Source organism: Vanacampus margaritifer, chromosome 2, assembly GCF_051991255.1.
Source record: "Vanacampus margaritifer isolate UIUO_Vmar chromosome 2, RoL_Vmar_1.0, whole genome shotgun sequence".
Lineage (NCBI taxonomy): Eukaryota > Metazoa > Chordata > Actinopteri > Syngnathiformes > Syngnathidae > Vanacampus > Vanacampus margaritifer.
In genome coordinates, this window is record NC_135433.1 from 42,343,467 (window position 1) to 42,366,818 (window position 23,352).

Here is a 23,352-nt window from a genome sequence, read left to right on the forward strand (position 1 = left end):
TGCAAAGTGTGGTCTCTCTAAGGCACCGTAGTGCGTGTGCTTCAAATTTGTTGCATTCTATTAATTCACCACTAAATGACAATAATACACGCTGTCCCTTTAAGGTTGGAGGGGTTGGAATTGAGATTGAGCCTTATCATAGCTGACTTGAGAAGTGGGGTACATGCTGGATCACAGTTCACAAATAGCTACTCAGTCACACTGATGGACAACTGTTCAGTGAACTAGGCTTTACACAGATCTTCGGCTGGGATATTTCTCATTTTATGTCAAATCTGAGCGTTGTAATGTCATAATTTGCCGATCATATTCTAGTTCACTCCAGAGACGCTCTTTGCTGCCATCATCAATAATAAATTTTCTTAGCATATAGGTAGTCCCTACCATTTTTTCACAATATTTAAAAATAAATTTGAGCTTTTCTTTTGGTGTTCCCCCTTCCCCATTTTCTGTGTATGAACTGTTTATCTTTTTTGGGGGGTTGCACTTAAAAAAAAAAAAAAAAATCCCTAATGCATTTTGATTACAATTAGGCCTATATGTGAAATTTGGCTATTCTGTACAGTTAATTGTTTAGTTTGGCTAGATGGAGACATCTGATCAAATCATGATCCATATTTTAATTTAATTTTTTAAAACTCAGATTGGTAGTCGGCTCCAGAATCCTGATCGTGTAAAGCTAACATGAATGTTTTATGGGAGGTAGGTGGTCTTACATGGGGAAAATGCTAACTTTACATCAAAGTTTCAAACTGAGACACTCGTGTTAACCAGTAATCACAGGGTCCAACTTGCTGCGAGGAGTTTTTTTTTTTTTTTTTGCATTTGACACAATTATAAAACTATTTTTTTTTATAAACATTTCACAATAACATTTTTTGGGCCACATTTTATTCCATTGTGATTTGTCATTGTGGATTGTGCATACTCGCATGGCTGCTCTCTCAGAGAGTATGAAAAAGAAAAAGGATAATTTTTCGGTCACTGAGGATGAGGAACTTGGACTAAATCCATCCGACTCACACATCACAGTCAGCAGCTTGAAACAGCTTGTCAGGAACCAATTTTATTAATATCATTAATAATGTGTCATCAGCATCATCAATGAAATGAGTTAGTCTGTTTAAAGCAGAATCAAGTGTGCATTCATTGCCCTTTTTCTTGATGAACACTTCAGTTCCACAAAGCGAGGAAGAAAAAGGCGGAGGGGGCGGGGCCAGATCGCAGGACTGCAGTGAAGGAGGAAACGCAGGGAAAACAACGTCTGGCAGAGCAGAAATCTCCCCCTTCACTGGGATATGATTGGTTTTTCCCTTGTGCAAGAACAAAAATAATCAAAAATTCAAAATGGTGCTCAAAAAAAGAAAGAAAAAAAAAAGACCAAAGAACAAAAGATGAGAGAGAAAGGAGGGCGGGTGGCTTGCTGAGATGTGTTGGCTGTTGCGTTGTTTCTCTTTTCTTTTTGTTCCGTAAAGCCACGTTAGGATTTGATGCAGTCGTCGTCGTCGTCAGAGGTCTGGCTGCTGCTACTGGTTTCAGACTCGGAGCCCTCCTCCACATGCGCCTCCGCCACACTCCTCCAGGGGGTGAAGTGGAGGGTGACACCCCGCGCCCTCGGGAGAACCCCGTTCTTCTGCAGGCCGTTGCGCTTCAGCTGCATGGACAACACCGACAGACGCACAAACCGTGTCGGCTCGCGTTTCATCTTTTCGCGCCGCGCCATTCAAACGGACCGTCGGCTCACCTGCTCGGTTTTCTTCTGGAACTCTCTCAGCTCGTCTTCTGTCAGAGGCAGGAAGTTGTCATCGTTTTCCGGGTACTCCTGCCAGCCCATGGCCTTCAGTAACCTGCACAAACATGTTGTTCAAAATTGAATTTATAAAATCCCGCTTGAATATATTTATTTATATTTTTAAACAACAAATGGAATAAATGTTTTCGTGCATTGGGGGGCCAAAAAACGGTATCAGAACGACACTACTTGTGACAATGGCCGATACCGCTGTTATACAATCAGGAACTAGAAATTAGAGAAACAGAAAATTGCCATTCATTTCATGCAATTTAAATCATTCAGTGCCATTGACGGCTATAGACGTAAAAAATCCATTTTAACTGAGCTGGCAGTAAATGAGTTAAGGAAAATGCTGCATTTGGATATTTAGTTCTTTCTTAATTTTAACTTAATCTTTTTTCAAAATACAATAAATATGTCAAATGAACATTAAAATAAATTACCTGTCATTGTTTTTTGAGGGAAATATTGGGAATCAGGGGTACCGGTTCTTGGTATTAGTATCGGTGACTAATCAAGAGTTGAGTACTTGTAATGGTCTGAAAAAAATGGTATTGAACATCCCTACTTAAAACTTTTGACTTTAATATTATAATGACTGTTGGAAGAATAAAACTTTATTATAAGATTCATCATCATCCTGAAACAAAACTTTTTTTAAATCTTAGCACAAAAAAAAAAAAATCGATTCTAATCCAATTGCCCCCCCCCCCAAAATATATATATTTTAAATTCCCATGGCAATTGGGACAGACAAAAATTGTGTGTGTGTGTGTGTGTGTGTGTGTTGTGTCGTACCTGTGCTCAGCCTCCAGGGAGCTGGACAGATGTTCCGTGTCAGAGTCGCTGAGGGAGTAGGACAGGCCATTCTCATGGCAGACGTCCTCGCTGTAAGCTTTGGGCTCTGGGGTGCTGCTTTCACCCTGGACACAATCACACAACATTTCAAAATTCAAAAGTCGAAACAGACCCCCCCCAACCCCTCCATCCAGTCCAGGTGGTGAACGATGCAAAAGACTGACCTCTCCTGATGTTCCCGGGCTGCTGCTTGTGGTCACCTCACCGGTGCCCTCGTCCTTGAGCGCTCGCAGGAACTCGCTCTTTCGGTCGGGGCCGCGGCGCATCAGCTTCAGCCTCGATGGGGCGATGTCTATGGGAGGAGTCGTGCTGGAAGGATGCTGCGGAGATGATGACACCCAGAACAATCGGCTTCATTTTTTCTCTCGACTGCCTTTCTGAGGCGACACTCGACAGCCCGTTATTGGTTTTGAGCTAGTCAGCTGTGGCTTAGCTGTTCAACGGTGAAGCCACCTCATCCAAACAATGATTAGTAACTTGAAATAATGTCCAGTTGGGCTTTATCACTTCAGCTTTTCATGTTTCATTAAATAATATGTACACATGTGGCGTGCACTTCTCTAAGAGGAAGTCAACCCCCCCCAAAATTCTTGACAATATATTCTATGCAGCCTTACTCGTCTAAGTGCGGCATTGTTGTTAATATTGCGTTAGTGGAATATGAGTTAAGCAGCAAAATCCAGCCGTTTTTATCCATATCAGAAGGCGGCCATTTTGCCACTTGCTGTGGAATAAAAATGACATCACAGTTGCTCAGGTCTCAAGTAACAACCAATCACAGCTCAGCTTCAGAACACAGGTGAGCTGTGATTGGTCGTTGCCTGAGCCCTGAGCAACCGTGATGTCATTTTCAGTCGACAGCAAGTGGCAAAATGGCCGCCCCCCTGAGATGGATAAAAACGGCTGGATTTTCCTTCATATTCGTGAATATAATAGTGAAGTCATATATAATATATTATTGTCAAGAAATGTTAAAAGTTGACTTCCTCTTTAAGCAATTATCTAGAAATAAAATATTGGAAAAATAATGGACATAAATAAATAAAATAAACAAATTAGAAGTGTCAGTCGATCCCCCCCCCCCGAAAAAAACAAACAAGTGTCAGTCGATTACAATTTTTAATCGTAGTTAATCGCATGACTTCAATAAATAACTCACGATTAATCGCAAATTAATCACACATTTTATAACTCAATTCATATCTAAATTTATAATAAAGTGTACAATATTTTTTTCAAATTTTTCATACTCTTGTTAACAGAAAAGTGGGAAGAAATGTTAACTTAACTCTTTCACTGCCACTGACGTTTAAAGACGTCAAGTAAAAACCTACGCTTCACTGCCAATGACGTCAAAAGACGTCATCCAATGATTTTTATTTATTTTTTTGAAACGGGTAGAGGAAACCCTTCCGCATGTCTGATGAAAGTTTCAAGTCTGTCTGTTGTGCCTAATGACTATTTTTGGCCCCTAGAGGGCAGCGATGACTCTCTTTTGACAAGATCGGGTGGGCGTCAGTAGAGGCGGAGCTAGAGCGTCGAGCAGGAGATGAGAATGGAAGACAAAGGAAAAATGGCGGCCGGTCGCGAGGAGCTCACACCCGAGACGTTTTTTTCAAAGACCAAAAGCATCGCTAAAAAAGCACATTGTTGATGACATGATCATCATCGATGATGAAGATGATGGTGGTGACTCCGTGGTTGGAAAGCATTGACGCGGCAGTAGAAGACGTTAGATGGAGCTAGATGGAGGAGGGAACGGGCAATGGCGAGCGTTTGCAAGCAGCTCTACACTTACAAGACGAAAGGCATCGACCAACGCTAAAATAGTACATTGATGACGACGGTGATCATCCTCGATGATGATGAAGGTGAATCCGAGCTTGACGGCGAAATTGGAACCGCTTATGCGGCGGCTATGACGGTGTCGTAACGCGGAGCGCAACCGAGCACGCACAGGCGGACGTTCGATCGGACGACGGAGAGTGCCCCGAGTCCAATGCATATTCATCGGAGGAAGTGTGTACAGTCTGCTACTTGCTTTTTTTTCTCCGGAAAAAAAGGCCGTCAAGAAAGTGTAACGTTTGCACGCAAAACGGACCAATGTGAAAGTGAAAGTAAACTGTTGTGCGAGTCCTGGCGTCTCCTTGCACGCAGGAGAGCGTTACAAAAGGAAAAACTGTATTTGAAACATCCACATAATTGTAAATAGTACCACAGTTGCACACATTAGTAAATAGTTTGCGAAATTGTTTTGTCAAATTGTTACACTGTTGAATGGAAATAAACGCATTTTGCAATCAAAAAACACTTTTTCATTGTTGGTGAAAGCGTTTTACAGAAGTAAAGCACTATTTAGGTGTTTGTGGCATCATTCATGGACAAAAAGAAGTGTACAATTCACTAGAGTGCATGAAATAACATCGTTTCACAAAAAGCTCTTTTTCTCCGTTTTTTGTTTCAAAAGAGAATTTCGGTGAAAGTAACCATTTTCTATTGTTGATTACTGAAGAACGGAATAAGGTAGAAACAAACAAACTAAAAGCTGAGAGTCCAATCTTTCATTTGGTAGTATGTGTGTTTCCATAGTCCAAACACAACATTTTCTGTGGACCTTGAAAGATCACTCAAAATGCTTAAATCGGCTGGCAGTGGGGACAACCCGTTTCTGAAAACGTCTGGCAGTGAAAGAGTTAATAGAAATATGGTTGCATTTTTTTGTAGTCATTGAATCAGTAATTTCATAACGATTCAGAATTTATTTTTAAAAGAAAAAATTGATACTGTGCTGTAAAAAAAACAAGCTATTTTCTGGAGTTGCTGAATAAAATACGCCTCACATCTAGAGATCATGTGGCTTGGGGTCACTCCAACTGACAAGACGACTGACCATTCAGCTGCTGGTTCTCACAGGGTTTGAGAGTGCCATGGACACCTCTTGCTGGAGCAACCTAGCTCGTTGCTAACGGCTAACTGAGTGCGTTCGTTCAAAGCAGGGAAACCAGGGGTAGTGCTACACAGTCCAAATGGCTCTTCCACGCTAACATTCTGCCCTTTAAACATTGTGTGCGTTATCTCCAGTGTAGTACAATGCATTTCTATTGGGTAATTTTGGCGTGGACATTTCTGCTGCATCGCGACTAGAATTCCCTTAGTAGAGGCTTTTCAAATAAAGGGCGGTGGTTAATCGAGCGTTAATAAAAAAATAGTGCCGTTAAAAGCAGAGGGCTTAAAGTAAAAAAAAAATCCTGAGCCTGAACTTTTTCCGGTGAGCGGTGGTGCAGTGTCCAACGTGCCGATTCGTTGTTCGACCGACAACTATTACTAACTACTATTCGATTCGTCGCCATGGATGGACTGGGCATTTGGGAAAGTCGTTAAATTCCCGATGGCCAGTCCTCCCCCAAGCGTCAGGTCATCTCTTTCATTATCCATTTATATTATGTACTAGTACAGTATAGCACTGCAGGTTGCAGTCCCCGCTCGTGCTGCAGCTATGGAATACTTTGGTATTCAAATATCGTATGAAAATTTTATTGAATAATCAGGTATTTGGATAAAAATAATATTTTCGGGTAGTGAAAGAACAATTATGAGTAAAGAAGACATTAATAATATATTTCCACTTACTAATGATCGACCAATTTTCATTTCTAGATAATCAACGTTTTTTTTTTTTTTTACTTAAATTTAAATTGTGCTTAACAGCACATTATTTTCCTCCCTAGAATGTTCGGGAGATTTTAGAGACATCTCTCCCCAATGCATTTTGGAATGACCATCCGTTAAATATTAGACAACCTCCCTTTCTACCCACTCTTAAAACACATCTTTGTTCTTTGGCGTTTGACTCGGCATGAGACTCATCAGTTTCAATGTTTTATGGTGCTTGCTGTATTTTTTTTATTAATTTATTTATTTTATTTACTTACCTACTTGTGTTATTTTATTGACTTATTCATTTACCCACTTAAGATAATTATACATTTATTTGCTGTTATTGTTTTACCCGTCTTTATTCCATGACTGATTTTACTCCATGTAGAACACTTTGTATGAAATGAAATTTTGAATCGAGTAGTTTTTGGTCTGTGAGACAAAGTGACGTCAGAACCACAGTTGTTATTTTGCCGACCGTCAAGTGCACAATTGAGTGAGCTCAGTTTATTAAACTGATCTCTAGGGACGGCAACTGTGTCCGGCCGTCAGCATCAAAGTGTGCAAATCATCCCGTCGATTAGACTGCCTTTGAAAAGTAGTCCGATAGCTGCAGCCGCTAGTACCGTTAGCACGCTAACCCTGTAGACGCCCGAAACACTGACAACAGGCACCGAGCAATACAATGTGAGCGTAATTAATTATTTTAGTGCCCTAAATTGCCGATCTAATGGGATTTGTTTTGTTGACTTTGCTCGCAATAAGAACGTCAGGCAACGGCAACGTTCCGAAGGACGAGTAAAGTCATCCTTCGCCCCTCGACTGGCAAAACGCCCCTGGGAAAACCGGAAAAGCGGTTTTTTGGCATTGCGCTCCACATATTACTTTGTATGGGAAGGTTTATTTTGAAGTTGACCTTCTGTTTTGCCAGATGTGTCCAATATTCCCCACATGTAAACTGTTTAATGCACTGGATTTGTCATTGCGCTGGTGGCTCTTACGCCGGAAATCCGGCACCGTGCCGGAGTACTTTAAGACCTGAGGCATTTTAAGTTAACGCGCTAATTGACACACTTAAACACTTAAAAAAAAATCAAAAATAAAGCCTACTGCCCAATTTAAACAAATCATTTCCTTTCATCCCCTAATGTGTGTTGGATTGAAGTTTGAGTTGATTAATTGAAAAACCTCACCTCTTTTGGGGTATTGTGCTGCGGTGCACTGACCGGGGTGCTGGATTTGGCAGCAGAGACGGGGTTGGTAAAGACGGAATCTCGGCCAGACTTGGCGATCTCCCTAGCGCCGGCTTTCCACTGGGTGCTCTTAAAAAAGGAATATTGTATGGGTTGCTGAGAAGACTTTCCAGAGGAATTGTGGCACAGGACAGTCCTTCGTACTTTGGTGGGAGCCACAGCGGGCTTTGGGACCAGATTCTTGTAGACGCTGGAGCCTGCGATGGGAGCCTTCGCGCCATTGGCCGGCAAGGCGCCGGCGCTGGCGAAGCCCGCGGAGAAGGCAGTGCTGGCGTCCTCCTTGGAAACCTTCTTGATAACCAACATTTTGGACACCATCTGCTTGCCGCTGGGAGGATTTTCTGTCAGGGTTAAAAAAATAAATCAATAAAAATAAATCAAGACAGCTGTTAAATGAGTGTCGGAGAAAATTGTCTGAAAAAGTCTGCTCATGGCCTTGGAGCTCTTACCCCACACTCCAGCATGGGGAGCCACCGCTCTCATCTGAGTCCCGGGCTTTCCAGTTGTTTCAGGGTTGAGGGAAGGCTACAAAAGAAGCACAACAATTGGCTGTTGTGGAGAAAATTCTGTCATTCTAATGGAAAAGCAGTGAATTCTCAGCGTGTTGATCATGCCTGCTCAGGCTTGCGATATACAAGAATACAACAAAAAGGCTTCTAAAACATTGGTTCTTTAAAGTGAAATCCACTTAATAGTAATAATAATAATGAAAATGTAAGGAATCTTCAACAAATCCTAATGCTGCTACTCACAAAGTCCTCTTCCACAAACTTCAGCTTGTCATCCTTATTGTCTTTGCGTTCTTCATTGGGAAACTTGTCCTGGTACGAGTTGCCCTTACGGGGATGGTAGTTGCCATTGCGCTGCCGGTGCCCTCCCTGCCTGTCCCTGTCGCCCCCTCCCCGTTTAGGGTGGCGTCCTTGATGGTGGTGGTGGCCGTCCTGGGCACCCCGTGGAGCTCCGTGCCAGCTGGGCGTGTCCTTCCAACACGAGCCCCCCGCTAACCCGCTGTGCCCTCCTTTGGCCACCCCTGAATCCACAGAGTCATGTCTCAGAAGGAGCGACGGCTGCTGCCACCCATCGCCTAAAAAAAGAAGAAGAGGGTCGTCAGATGGCTGACCAACTACAGATTTAGGTTTCGACAATTAACTCTTTGACTGCCATAAACGTTTAATAACGTTTAGTAAAATCCTAAGGAGGGCTGCCAAAGACGTTAACTCTTTGACTGCCAGACGTTTTCAGAAAAGGGATGCCGTGGGTGCCAGCCGATTTAAGCATTTTGACAGATCTTTCAAGGTCCACAGAAAATTTTGTGTTTGGACTATGGAAACACACATACTACTAAATGATTGAAGATTGGACTCTCATCTTTCATCAGAAAAAAAAGTTTGTTTCTACCTTATTCCGCTTTTCAGTAATCAACAATAGAAAATGGTTAGTTTCACCCAAATGCTCTGTTTTGAAACAAAATACGGAGAAATCAAACTTTTTGTGAAACGATATTATTTCATGCACTCTAGTGAATTTGACACCTTTTTTTTCTCCATGAATGATGCCACAAACACCTAAACAGTGCTTTACTTCTGTAAAACACTACCACCAACAATGAAAGTGTTTTTTGATAGCAAAATACGTTTATTTACATTCAACAGTGTAACAATTTGACAAAACAATTTGGCAAACTATTTACAAATGTGTGCAACCGTGGTACTATTTACAATTGTGTGGATGTTTCAAATACAGTTTTTCTTTTTGTAACACTCCCCTGCGTGCAAGGAGACACAGCAGGATTTGCACAACAGATTAGTTTCACTGCGATTGCCCCTTCACGTGCGGACGCTACACTTTCTTGCTGGCTTTTTTTTCCGGGGAATAGCAAGTATATATTGCAGTGTGTGTTTGGCCATGTTGCCATCAAGTCTACTCTCAGGATCATGATACGGTGACGTTACGGTGGTGTTACGTCCGGCTTCCTCATGTGAGGTCTCACAAAGGAGACACAAAAGCTAAAATGAAACCAATCCCCTTTTCAGTTTTATTCAAGTAATATGTAGAAAATGTAGGTGACATTTCATTTTTGCTTATAATTTTGTTGTTGAATGAACAGAATTAAAAAATAATGATAATAATAATAAAGTATTATTGTATGTGGCCTGACCGACCTCAATTAATGGCCCTTTGACTCATTGATTCAAAGAAGATTTGCATTTGATTACCATTAGCCTCGAGAAATGTGACACAATGCAAGAATGTCATTTCTCATAAAGGTTTGATGTTCCCCTTTGTGATGTTCTGATATGTTTTACCTTTTTACAATTCTTCAATCGAAACGCTTAAGATAGCACAAATATGTATTTTGAGAACATATAAATAGATGAGAAAAGACTAAAAATAAATCATCTGTTTTCAATTCTAGGACAATCAATGAGGTTTTATGGCGCTCTGCCTTTGCCGATAGTCTTCTAACGGGTATTCCGGATGTACGGGGGAGGTTTTTTTTGTGTGTGTGTGTGTGTTTTTTTTAAGGAGCTATATAATAGTCAACAAATAAAGTATCTGCCACAAACTTGGGCAACAATTTGAATTACAATCACTTAGTTAGGTGGAAGTTTAAACCACCATGGACAAAAGAGGTTAGTAAACTTGAGTTTGTTAATGATCAATTTGTCTCTATTAATGTACCATATTGAGAGCATAATCTTCTTTTATTTCACTGGGGCATAGATTCACAGCTGGAGTGTTTTCCCCACATATACGCATCTGTGGTGTTTGAAGAGATGCTGGTGTGTATATTATACACATCACTAATTGGTGTATTTTGATAATATGCAGCTTGCTTTTATAGAGTGAGGCCTGTACATCTGGTCTGACTATACGTTGCAGTCCAATAAGAATTGAATATTTATAAACATCTGAAAGGGCCTGATTTCGATAAGAGTATATTAGGGGTGGGGTGGGGGAATTATATTGCAATATATTGTTGCGCTCTCTGTTGCAATAAATATATCGATACACTGACGGCGGTATCGATATTTTATGACAGCACACCAACGCGATGCACATAAAGGATTTACGCCATTCAGACATGTCAATGAAGCTGGAAACATAGTCAACGAAACACACCGCCTACGCTAAGGCTAACTTAAAAAATAAAGCTTTATCAAATAATACATTGACCAATGAAACAGCCTTTTACTTTGAAGTCAGCCTGCGCGGCGACGATACCGTCAGCTTGACTTCCCTTTTTGACGTGTTATCTTATATGTCAAAGTTTGTATTGAAATTTCTTTTTTTTTTTAACCAACATTATCACAATGCCATCCCAAAAGTATATTTAAAAGCTTGTTTCAGATGCTAAGAAACCACCATTTAATCACGCCGTCATTGTATGGTACGGCCCAAGTCTCCGACGTTAGTGGCTAGCAGCTAGTGTTAGCATGAGTGCCTGGCTGGTACGGTGGCCCTGAAGCGCAATACGCAAAAAATGGCTAGCAACAGTAATGAGTGACCTGGCTTGCTTCCTTTACTTCTTTTTCAATATCCTTAACCTAAGCTACTTTGTAATTAGCTTTCCATGTTTAAAAGAAGGGAATGTGCCTTAAATTGCACTTCATTATTTAAAAAAAAAAAGAAGATAATAGAACATTGGCTTCATTTATTTTATAAAACGCCAATAAATAAAAAAACATTCAACTCAAAATGTCAAATAGTAAGGTTTAGATTTTAGAAACACAAATTTAAGCCATTAATAGGTTATTTTATACATGGACCATGTTTAAAATAAGAATGTATCTGCCTCTTATTGCCCTTAAAGTTGTGTTCCTAAATGGCCATATTAGACATTTTTAACAGTTTTTTTTTTTAATGGGCAAAAGTGTTTCATAAAATACATCAATTCATCTCGTTTTGTGTTCTGATCCAAAAAATTATTCAATCTGTGACTCAAATCTGTGATCCGATCCAAACCGTGTGATCCTTTGCTGTCACCGTCAGTACTTAATCTCTCCTGTCCTGTTTGTGGGGGCGCTAATCCCCTAAATGTCGGTAAAGTAGGCAGAAGCATTGGTGAAGAACTGGTGTCGACACACCATTTGTGAAGAAGAACAGTCGGCAAGTTTTCACTGTCACTCACATACTGAATATCGTGATATATCGTTGAGAAGATATCTGGCAATATATCAATTATTGTAGATACCGTGCATCATAGGGGTGTTAAAAAAATCGATTCAGCAATATATCGCGATATTACAGCACACAATTCTTGTATCGATTAATTATGCAGCCGAATCGATTTTAAAACATCAATTTTTTGATGGAAATATTCAACAAAATGTCTTTCTTAGGGTTCACACTTGAAGCATGGAAGAATGTTATATTAAAGCTGCAATATGGAACTTTTCCCCCCAAAATAACTTTACAATAAGCTTTTTATTTGATAATTTATGACTGAAATGCATTCTAACACCTTATCTTTTCACAATGGGTACTCCTGCAAGCATCTGGCCAATTGTTTTCAGACTGGATTCGGGTTAGAATTTCCCGCGCCCCGTCTGCGGTTGTGACGTCATGTGCATGTGAAGAACGGTATGTGCAGTTTCATTTTTCATCAGCAGGGGGCAGTAGTGATTCGAAATGGAATATTCTACATTCAGTAGCTTTAATGGAACATTAAACCATAAAATCTTATTTCAATGCCATTCAAACATGAAACAGATTGCAACTTGTTTGTTAAATACAGTGGCTCAGTTATAAGCCCGAACTTAGTACATTTTCATACAAATCTTACAGTTTACTGATTTGTATTTTCTAAATTTGAGTTTTTTTTTTTTTTTTTAAACAATACAAAGGTTCAAAATGGTTAAAAAGAAAGTTTTACTACAAATATTTAAGGTCAAAGTATTACAAAAAAAACAGTCTGCCTCAATTCATACATATCAGATGTAATCATTAAATGGTAAATGAAGTGCACTTATATAGCTCTTTATCTACAACAAGGGATGAAAAAAAAATTGTTTTTAAATATCTTTTTTTAAATTAAATCGACCAAGTAATCGGTTATCGGAAATGTATTTTGTCAAATAATGACCTCTGCATTGGCCTAATTTTTTTTTTTAAATAAATACCGATCGGGCCCTAGTATATTGACTCTTATGCTCATTACAAATTTATATGCGTCACCCTTGAGACTAGATGCCATTGACTCTTCACATCCATCTTTGATTGACTGCTGTGTATCAGTTTGTCAAACAATAACAACAACCTCAAGAACATATTACAGCTGTAACTCCCAATAATCCACAATAGGAATAAGTCAAGTCATTTCAATTACATAAACTGCATGCAAGCCTATTGGCATTAAAACCGAAGAATGAAATACAATTTTTTGAACTTTTTGAGATCTGAAGTTAGGGCTGGGCGATGTGGCCCAAAAATACAAGCTCGACTTTTGCAGTCATTCAGGACAATTATAATTTTAATCGAATTTAATCTAATAAACCCAGCAAACATTTATTTAAAAGGTTTCAGTTATTAACAAAAATGTTTTTGCAAAAATGTTCAGAAAATAATATCTGGTATACTAGAAGTATACTACTTCTAAATTAGTTTGAACATAAATTTAACATTCATAGTTTGTTCTTAAATGCCACAATGAAGTAGTTGGTAGCCATTGTAATTATGTCTTGTAAAGCAGCCATCCAGCTTTCTGTCACATGTGCAAAGTAACTCCCAAAAACATTTGACTGTAACAGAACATAAGAACAACAGCGTTTAATCCTCCAGAAGACAAAATTCTATTTCAAGATTTAGCAAATTTTCAACAATTCGATTTTTAAAATGACGATGTACCGAATTAATTTGATTTATTGCCCAGCCCTGTCTGAAGTACTGGTCGTAATATTACAGTTGAATGTGACCCGTGTTCCACACAACCAGAAAAGTGTCTCCATTAGCTACTGGACAAATATGAATCGAATCTATAGTATCTTCCATTAGGAGAACAAAAAAAAGAACTGTCAGCAATACTGTCCAGAACATTCATGCAAAACACACTCATTTACTAATTGGACTCATTTGTGTTGTTTTCGACAAACCGCAACAGTGACCCGATTCAAAGCATATTATTAAACTATGAGTAACAGAGTTGCCCAAGTAGAGAAATTCTTACCGTGGGATGGTCCCACATTGCAGTCCAATATTTAATAGGGTAAAACGAATTATACCCCTACTGCGCAATTGCACAACATAATCATTACTCTATAAACATGATCATGAATAAATTATGGCTTGTATTGGCGCACGCAATTGCAACCTAAATGACTGCATACGAGATTTTTCCGTCTTTCTCCCGGTCTTCATTGCGCGATAACATCACTCGTCAGAAGCGTGCATCAAGCATTCCCTGATATGACAAAGAGGTTTTCGTCATGATTGGTACCTGTTGGAGGGCGCAAGGAGCCATTGTTGAAGAAGCCATCGGAAGAGTTGTGGCGGCGGCGGCTCACAGCATTTCGGCCTTCTCTGTGGTGGTGGGGCTCACCTTGTTTATCGAGGGTGGCAGCAGGGGACTGGAGGGAGTGGCAAGAAATTGTTCGAATCAATGACGGAAAGACAATTCTCAAAACAAAGTCAAGCCGCTCAACCGCCGATTTGGCAATGTCATCATAAACCTGCAATTGTAAATGAGCAAAAAATGGGTGTCAGAGCTGGATGTGTAAATGCAAGCACGCAGAGAGCACAGACGTTTGTGAGTGGCTACGAATGAGGATCCAGATAGCAAACAGGTCGGGGTTTTCGTTTTCTCCATATGCATGAAACAAAATGCAAAAAAAAGTGCCTTCATAAGCACAAAAAATAATTTGTAATGTTCTAAAATTGAACACCAACAAAAGTAATACAATTGGATGCATGATCTTCTTGATCATGTTCAGGTCAAACTTAAATGCACATTTTGACAAAATCCAACCAAATTTACAAGAAATGGAAGCCAAGTATTGCCTCTTTTGAACAATGGGGATTTTATCAAAATATTTTTTTGCCTGGTTCAAAAACAACAGACATGAACAAAATCAATCTATTCTATTACAATTCTTTATACAGAATCATCGGGGTTTGGTATGACCCACTAAAATCCCCTCGACATCATCTGACATTACATCATGGTAACTGGACGGGCGGTTTAAAAAAAACACCATAAGACCAGAGGCAAAACAATGGCATTAAACGTCATGCTGCAATCATTGAACAAACAGAGCAGTGTTGGCAAGGCGGTGAACGCTCATTTCTCAGTCTTGAATGCATTTTACAGTCAGTCGCCCAGCTGGGAAACGTCCTGACTGACAGACAACATTGACGAGCACATCCACAATCACTGCACAATTAAACAACTCAACAACGATGTGCTTTGTGCACCACATCTGCTCAACTTAATCTGACAACTGCAATTCTTCAATCTCCATTGAGCTGCAACACATTGCAACTCAAATCCGCAATTTGCAACTTAATGAGGTGTTTCTGCGCTGCGCTTTATGAAAACGCTTTGCCCCATCTTTGCCTCGATCGTGACTGCAATGTCACTTCCCGCACATGATAACAGCAAAAGAATCGAAGTGATGCTTGAAGCTTTGCCTCCTTCGCGCACTCTCATGTGCGTGCGTAACGTGTGCGTAACAAACCTTGGCAGGCTGGGGTGTGGAGAAGTTAAGCCAGGCAGGGACAAAGTCATGCTGCGCCATTTAGGTCCAGTGTTTCTGGTCAGTGGATTGAGGCATCAAACCTCATGGCCAGGATCTGACAAGAGAGATGGCCGTTAGATATGTCATTCAAACGGTCGTGATCAGCAAAGTTACACCAACAGAATCATGAATCCATTCGGGCCCGATCGATATGGGGTTTTACATATAATGCATAAAATGCCCCCCCGCCGCCAAATGCATGTCAATGGTATCAATTATATGCGGATTCTTACTAGAGATAGATTGATATGGTATTTTATGGGCTGATAACTATGCCAAAGAGGCCGATAACAGATATTTGAAGTCGATGCTCATTTTCACTCAAAACGGGGGGGAAATAGTGACGTCAATTTTTTATTTTATATTTTAAATACAAGCGCCAATCTTTACTTTGTTGTAATGTCTTAAAGCATTTTTAATGAACAATTTTTCAGACTTTTCAAAATATTTCAAAATTTGTTTTAATCTTAGACAATGCCAACATTTAAAAATAACCTTTCAGATTTCTTTTGTTTCAATAATGTCGAACAAAAACAAAAGCTTTCCAGGGACAGAAGCATCTCTTATAGTCAACTGAAAATAGTTTCTCGAGTTTCAAATTGTGTTAGATTGACCTTTTATCGGCCGTCAGAATATTATTATTATTTTTTAAAGGCCAATACCAGTATTTGTCAAAATGCTCAATATCTGCGCCAAGAATCAGCCTTAATTTTTCCTATTTGCGGACCAGCCTGGTCCCTATTCCCTGGGAATTGCGGGGCTCAACTGTAAATAAATTGTTCCAAAAAATGACTTTCCTTTTCAGTTCCCTGAATGCGCTGTGTGGCACAATGCATTTAATTAATCAAGTTATAAGGAATCCTTTACGTGTTTGTGTTACCAGTAGCTGAATGCTGTTTGACTTGCGTTGCACAATGCTTTTTTTTTTTTTTTAACAACTCTTTGCACAGCTTGCATTGCTAACCTAAGCATTGCTCACAAAAAAGTTCAGATTTGCTATATTTTTAATGACAGGTCAATAGAATGAGCTAATCAACAAATTTTATATATACTCAATACAGTCCCTGACAAAAGTCTTGTCGCTTGGGTGCAAGTTGACTTTAAATGCCCCTGAAATATATTTCAAATCAATATTTTTTTTACAAGAAATGGCTAAATTCTATCCCAACAGCTTTTGAAATAATATTTTGGTGCAAAACGAAACTGCTGAAAAGCATTCTAACATTTACAGCTTGGTAAAGCTCACTGAGTCACTTTTTGCAAAGACAAAAGTCTTGTCGCCTTGTCAAACGATGCACCCAATCCTTGATTCCAGCCTCACCTGTTGACCAATCAATTAGTGGGTGTGTATAAAAAGAACCCCAGCACACCAGACCTTCACATCAACTGCAACTTGACCACGGACACCATGCCTAAAATTCACCCTGAGACCAAAGTGTTGATTATCAAGAGGCTGAAGACCAGATCCACTGCTGAGGTGGCTGACACCTTCAATGTGTCTCAGCGTCAAGTGCAAAGGATAAGAAAAAGATTTGAAGAGACTGGAGATGTTTTTGACAAGCACAGGTCTGGCAGGCCCCGCAAGACAACTGCTCGGGAGGACCGTTTGTTGGCTCGAAAATCCAAGGCCAGCCCCTTCTCCACTGCAGCAGAGCTCCACCAGGCCTGGTCACCTCAAGTCCCCGTGTCAACCAGAACAGTTAGTAGAATTCTGTCTCGAAATGGCCTCCATGGTCGAATCAGTGCCCAGAAACCAGCCCTAAACAAAAGGCAATTAAAAAAAGGTGTGGCATTTGCCAAGGCCCACAGCCTGCTAAAAGGATGGAAGCTGGAAAAGTGGCATAAGGTGGATTTCTCTGATGAATCTTCGGTTGAATTACATCACAGCCACCGCAAATATTGCAGAAGACCTACTGGAGCACGCATGGATCCGAGATACACCCAGAAAACAGTTAAGTTTGGTGGCGGAAAAATCATGGTCTGGGGTTACATCCAGTATGGGGGCGTGCGAGAGATTTTTTAGGGTGGAAGGCAATATCAATAGCCTAAAATATCAAGACGTATTGGCTACCTCTTACATTCCCAACCATAAAAGGGGTCAAATTTTGCAGCAGGATGGCGCTCCATCGCATACTTTCATCTCTACATCAAAGTTCCTCAAGGCGAAGAAGATCAAGGTGCTCCAAGACTGGCCAGACATGAACATCATTGAGCATGTCTGGGGTGGAATGAAAGAGGAAGCATAGAAGAGCAAACCAAAGAATCTTGATGAACTGTGGGAGGCATGTAAGACTGCTTTCTTTGCTATTCCTGATGACTCCATCAATACATTGTATGAATCATTTCCGAACCGCATGGATGCAGTCCTTCAAGCTCATGGAAGTCATACAAGATATTAGATATGGATCTCACAGCACCACTACTTCATTCTCTGATGTTATGTAACTTTTTTTTGTATTTGAAGTAAATTATTTGTTCCATTTTCACATTACTTTTTGTAGGCGACAAAACTTTTGTCTTGCCAAAATCTGACCTTTCTGTGTTCATTAAATGATCAAAAATTCTTCAGTGAAGCAAATTAATTTTTGTATATTAAACATCATTTGGGAGGGTTTTAGCTTTTATATGAGCCATTTCCAAAACCAATGGGTTAATTAAAAGTCAGGTTGTAAGCTGGTGTTTCTACAAAATGGATAAGCGACAAGACTTTTGTCAGGGACTGTATTTTAATCGGCTTTACATCTTCGACTTCAAGTCTTTTTTTATCGTAGTCTTTTTCAACGCATAAAGGCCCTGGGGGAAAAAGCCTGCTATTAAAACCAGTGGGAAACTAGAATTGCATGCTAAAGCACTAGTTGAACTAATATCTGGTTGGCAGGCTGGATGGAAATAAATATGTTTTTATCATGCAATGTAAGAGTGCAATAGTACTTACCCCAGAGTCAATGGCTCTGAAGTCCTCGGCCTCCTCCCTGCGTTCGTCTGGCCTCTCTTCTTCAGGCCTGTTGGCACTGACAGACGGGGAGCGGCACAAAGTCTACCCCTCTAAACTTCTGCCAGGACAGTGCAGCCCCTTTCCCAAGAGGCAGATCACTTCGTCCAGGGTGGAACACTGGAAGATGGGTCGAAGTGATGCAGGAACGGTATGGAATTTGTGATCCAGAAAACTGGCCAAAAAAGGAAGGAGATGGATTTCCAAACGCACAAGTGCAGTCGTCTCCGAGGAACACAATTCCCAAGCTGCTCCTGAGCAAATCCCGTGCCGAGTGATAAGCTTTAAAGTTGTTCAATGAATTAGTTGGGACAAATGAAACATGATCACACTTTGTCAAACGGCAAAAGATTATAGGTCATTTGTCCCACTGGTGCAGAAGAGCTAGGTTGTGATCTTGTCAACGTGCAGAAGGTTGAACATGGACAGCAGTTTGTGTCGCAGTTCCACTTTGACACCAAGTCGGGGAGAACGAAACAACTGTTGTCCTGCCACAGTGTGGGCCAGTAGGTTTTGGCGTTAATTCAACTTTTACCGAATCATTTTAGAATCTAGTGAAACGCATGCAGAAAAAGAAAAAAAAAAAAAAGAGTTCAGGGGCAGTCTTTTGTAGGAAACCCACTGCTCACCTCATTAATGTGGTGAAAAGACTGCCGGAGTTGGAAGGAAATGAAGCTTGCTAATTCAAAGTCACATGACAATGAAGAAAACAAAACCTGTGGTAGCTACATTGCCGTCATTTTCCTTTCTGGTTAGTGAAGCAGAGAGCTTGAGTGACGATGCATTATAAAGATGTCTTTATCGTTGCCTGATTTGCTTTCACATTTGTAAAATGCCCATTTAACTATGTGGAGTTTTCTGGAAGATGAAAGTCGGGGAAACTCTGATTTCATAGATATGCGAGCTCAAACAACTGGTAAAGAGCTCCCATGTATCGATCAGTCTTTAAACCTTTGCTTGCAGAAAAAAACACCCCAAAATCTTTGTGAGCACAAAATAGTTTCCTTGTTTGAGAAGGATCTTATGCCTTGTTGAACAGTTTTCTGATTACTTCCTGGTGTTCCACTTGATTCTGCAAAGGAGCTGCACCTGCAAACCAAAACTTAAGTCAGAAAACAATCAATTCAACAATCACAAATTCTCCATTAACATCAACTCAAGTAGAATTAACACATTTGTCCACAGACATTAAAATGAACTCATTATTGGAGCAGAACATTCTATTAGTCATAGCGAGATATGCAAAACAAACTTCTGTTACGCTAAAAACTTGTCAGAAAACTAAAAGATGTTTCAAACCTTTAAAAAAAAAAATCCACACATTTGTACGCCAGAAAAACGACTCTCTCGAGCAGACAATTCCGAATCGGAACCAAAATACTCGGTGCTCTTGCAGCCATCACACAACGAAAGCTGAAATGTGTGGTGGCTTGTAATGAAACATTAATATCATTGCAAAAATATACCCCGGCACTTTCTCACTTCTACAGCGCAACACGGCTGTAACTGTGATAAAGAAAACCAAAATGAGATAATCGAACCCTCCTTCGTTCATATGTGCACTAATGAAACAATTTAACTCAAATGAAACGAGCTCGGTGCAAACAGCATTGCACTCGCACTGAACTGTTACGTAATAGCTTAACATCAATGAGTTCGCGACGCACACACACGCTACTACTGATAGCAGCGATGTTCCTCAGCAGGATTAGCAGTATAAGTAGAAGTGTTAAGTGAAACGTTACCATTGTAAGAATAAAACAAACGTGTCCTCTTACTCTACAGGGGACAAATTCAACACGCAGAGCACACGTTTCACCGCGCTCACGAGACAAGTTGAAAAATGTTCAAAGGTGCAATTGTGACAAAAAGCGATTCTAATGTCTAAACTTATCAAAGCCAAACATTGCCGGACGGTGCTCCAAAATGTACTATCACTCGATTGCTAACTCATCTGTGTACTTACCGACGTGAACATTCCCGTAGCAAGTGTTAGCTAATAGCTGGTGTTACCTAGCCTGTTAACTGAACCCGAAAACTGTGAGGTGGAATGCAATGAGCTCGAATGGTTTTAAGGCCCAACTCACCACACGGCTAATTCACTAAAACGTTACAGATATTCAAAAATCGAGTTAATAGCACATTTTAGCAGTTGTCACGAACGTACAGAAAATGTAAATAGTCCTGGCATCGTTGGAACAACACAGTTTCAAAATGGCTACCTTAGCAGCGGCAGCACACATTCATCAGCTTGCTAAGTGCTAGCGAGCTAACTTGCAATGTTTCCTCACAATTCCGCATACCTTCTCCCAAGCAAATAGCCTTTAATAGATGCGAGGGTGTGTGAAGTAGTCCGATAACAACGAAATTACACTCCAGTGTGAGTATAACGCTGTGGTGGAGAAGCGATTGGTGTTTGTTTGGGTTTTCTGTGCGCTTACCACTGGCGCTGGCACCTAGGGATTCGAACACTCACTGAGGCTGCGTTCAAGAAGTCACGTCATTATGCAACTGAATGAGGTTCCACTCTGTGAGGTACGCTTTTAACGGCTTACAGTTGAGATTTGGGAATAAATAAATATACTTTAAAACACCTCATGCATTCGTACGCAAATACTTGTTTTATACGACACGGCATACATTTAATTTGTAATATTTCTAGAATACTGTGGCGATATTTAGTAAACATGTGCCCTCTTGAATAGCACATGTAAACCTCCCCTGCTATGGACAGACAAAATAGTCGATAGCAGAACTTGTCTCGTTTAGTTTGTGAAAAACGGCACGATTTCATTGCAAGGACGCATTCGTATAAGTCTGAAATGATCAGATGCAACTTCATAAGGTAAGACATCGTAAACGCTTGTTCTTTAATGCCTTTATAAAGTGTAGAGAAAGAGAAACATTAAACAGACCTTGATGCAATAATCAGCAACAACCCTTGCTAAAGCTAAAGCTAGTCAAAACGTTAAAATCGACAAGATTGTGTACATGTGGATTTAACAATTGACACGTATTCCAAAGAACGTTTAGGTATTTTAACATGCAGATTGCTGCTGAACGATTGCTTGACCTTGCAACCCCACCAGTTTCCACAATCACCTAACCTTTCTTTATTGATCAATAAAATATGATTTTCTTTCCCAAATTCAAGACATACTGATGACCAAAATCAACGGGGAGAGTAGCATTTTCATCGAATCTTCACCTTGAATTCAGAAAGCATTGTGTTCATGTATTCCCCAGTGTTCCTTTAGTTTGGCTAGATATCTAGTTGTACTGTACTAGATAGAATTGCTAAAATTGGCATCGCAAATCATGCAGTAAGGACTCTGACTCCCATCACTCAACTCAATTCTATATTTATAGCGTACGTCAAAAGAACCACTACTATTTTTCAAAGATTTAACCCAGGGGCAGCAGAGAGTATTCTCATGAAAATAGTAGATGCCCCAGAATCGAACCCTGTGGAACACCATACATTTATTCATTTAATACTGTGTACATATTAATGCAGGATGTGTGTGTTTTTTAGATTCAAAATGCTAGGATTTGCACCTCATAGATGTCCAATTAAGGTAAGTCAATGTTTTCCCCCAAAGCCGTTGATGTGAAAAGTTTTATTTTTTCCCCAAAAGGGAGTAGGAAGAACTAAAAATCAAGTCCCAAAATAAAACACAAAGTTACACATAAACAGCTGCACTTATACGTGCATCGATATGCCAACACCATTGTGCATTTAGTTGATAAGCTAACATTTTTACAGATATATAAATCAGCACAAAGGCTTACACATACATTTTTAATTGCACTCTATTTTCTGCATTTGTACTGACTTATACCTGATTTAAATATTGTTGTTGTACTTTGTTTTTATACATCCTTTTAAACACAACCAGTGATTCACAACTTTTCAGGTTACTTCCAAAATTATTCTACAAATTTACACCTATAATTGTAACACACCTTTGCTTAATATTTGTTCTTGTTTTTAATTTTTTAGACACTTGTACCCCTCAAATCATATTCACTGTCTCTGATTTCAAACAGCTTCTGAATATTGTGGCAAAGTAGGTTCTATTTCGTCCCTCCCGACCGCCAGATGGCGGTGCTTGAAGCACTGAATGTAAGGAAACATTCAGTGCTTCAAGCACCGCCATCTGGCGGTCGGGAGGGACTCATAGAACCGCAGTTACACTTGTAACTCGTTCTTGTGGACCTTGTACATTATTATTTGAAATCCTAGTAGCATCAAAATGTTGTATTTTCCCAGTTTCCAGTGTGGAGACCTCGATGGCTTGACAGCGCATCAAACCCAACACATGTTCAAATGGTCTCAAGGTTCTCTTCGTTGTTGATTCCATCCAAACTGGCTTCAACCAACAAGCTACTGTGCACCAAACCTATCTACTTGGCCGCCTCACGTCTCTGCCATTCAGACAAGAGAGAAACCAAAGGAGGTTTCAGTTTGAGGGCCATGACCCAGGCTCCCAAACCAGCATTGTACATCGGTTTCTCTGGGCTCATCCCATTTGTGACTGCCCCTCTCCTCATGGCGACCACTCAGTCCTTCTACCCAGAAGTGGCATATGCTCAAATGCTATACAGCGCTTGTATAGTATCCTTCCTGGGAGGTGCCCGCTGGGGGTTTGCCATTCCTGATGGTAGTCCTGCTCAACCTGACTGGATGAACTTGGGCAACAGCGTAGTTCCATCACTCCTGGCTTGGCTGGCTCTGCTTTGTAGGGACAACGTTGTAGAAGGTGCTATGGTCGTCTTAATGGGACTTGGACTGTCTTTATACTATGACCTGACACTGCTACCTGGATACCCAGCCTGGTTCAAAGCCATGAGAACTGTCCTCACGCTGGTCGCTACTTTCTCACTGGTGGCAACGCTGATCTTGAAGAAGGTCTGCACTGAGAAGAAGCTAAAAAAGTTCACCAATTGAACCTATTAAATGTTTCAATTTGACCTACGTAAACATAATTAAAAGTCTAACCTAACCAACTTATCTTATCTTGCTTGAACTCTGCTACTGTAATTTTGCAACATGGCAAGTGC

At 40.3% G+C, this 23,352-nt stretch overlaps 2 protein-coding genes across 5 annotated transcripts; one reads left to right on the forward strand and one right to left on the reverse strand.

Moving 5' to 3' along the window:
• Positions 1 to 1,050: 1,050 nt before the first annotated feature.
• On the reverse strand, positions 1,051 to 20,881 carry gpbp1l1 (GC-rich promoter binding protein 1-like 1). 3 transcript variants are annotated; one of them, XM_077555945.1, is made up of 12 exons: positions 20,730 to 20,881; positions 18,232 to 19,377; positions 15,237 to 15,351; positions 14,000 to 14,129; positions 8,316 to 8,647; positions 8,013 to 8,088; positions 7,708 to 7,904; positions 7,504 to 7,632; positions 2,818 to 2,973; positions 2,594 to 2,718; positions 1,745 to 1,847; positions 1,051 to 1,654 (listed from the first exon to the last, which is right to left on the reverse strand). In XM_077555945.1, exons 3-12 carry the CDS (start codon positions 15,294 to 15,296, stop codon positions 1,481 to 1,483), a joined length of 1,482 nt encoding a protein of 493 aa, XP_077412071.1. In that variant the 5' UTR covers positions 15,297 to 15,351; positions 18,232 to 19,377; positions 20,730 to 20,881; the 3' UTR covers positions 1,051 to 1,480. The 3 variants fall into 3 exon arrangements, with proteins under 3 accessions (XP_077412071.1, XP_077412070.1, XP_077412072.1); XM_077555944.1 differs by having other exon boundaries at positions 20,592 to 20,739; XM_077555946.1 differs by lacking the exon at positions 20,730 to 20,881 and adding an exon at positions 20,255 to 20,496.
• On the forward strand, positions 20,546 to 23,294 carry LOC144042891 (transmembrane protein 69-like). Of its 2 annotated transcripts, none has more exons than XM_077555949.1 (3): positions 20,546 to 20,823; positions 21,824 to 21,866; positions 22,562 to 23,294. In XM_077555949.1, exons 1-3 carry the CDS (start codon positions 20,804 to 20,806, stop codon positions 23,237 to 23,239), a joined length of 741 nt encoding a protein of 246 aa, XP_077412075.1. In that variant the 5' UTR covers positions 20,546 to 20,803; the 3' UTR covers positions 23,240 to 23,294. The 2 variants fall into 2 exon arrangements, with proteins under 2 accessions (XP_077412075.1, XP_077412073.1); XM_077555947.1 differs by lacking the exon at positions 20,546 to 20,823 and adding an exon at positions 20,964 to 21,133.
• Positions 23,295 to 23,352: the final 58 nt, after the last annotated feature.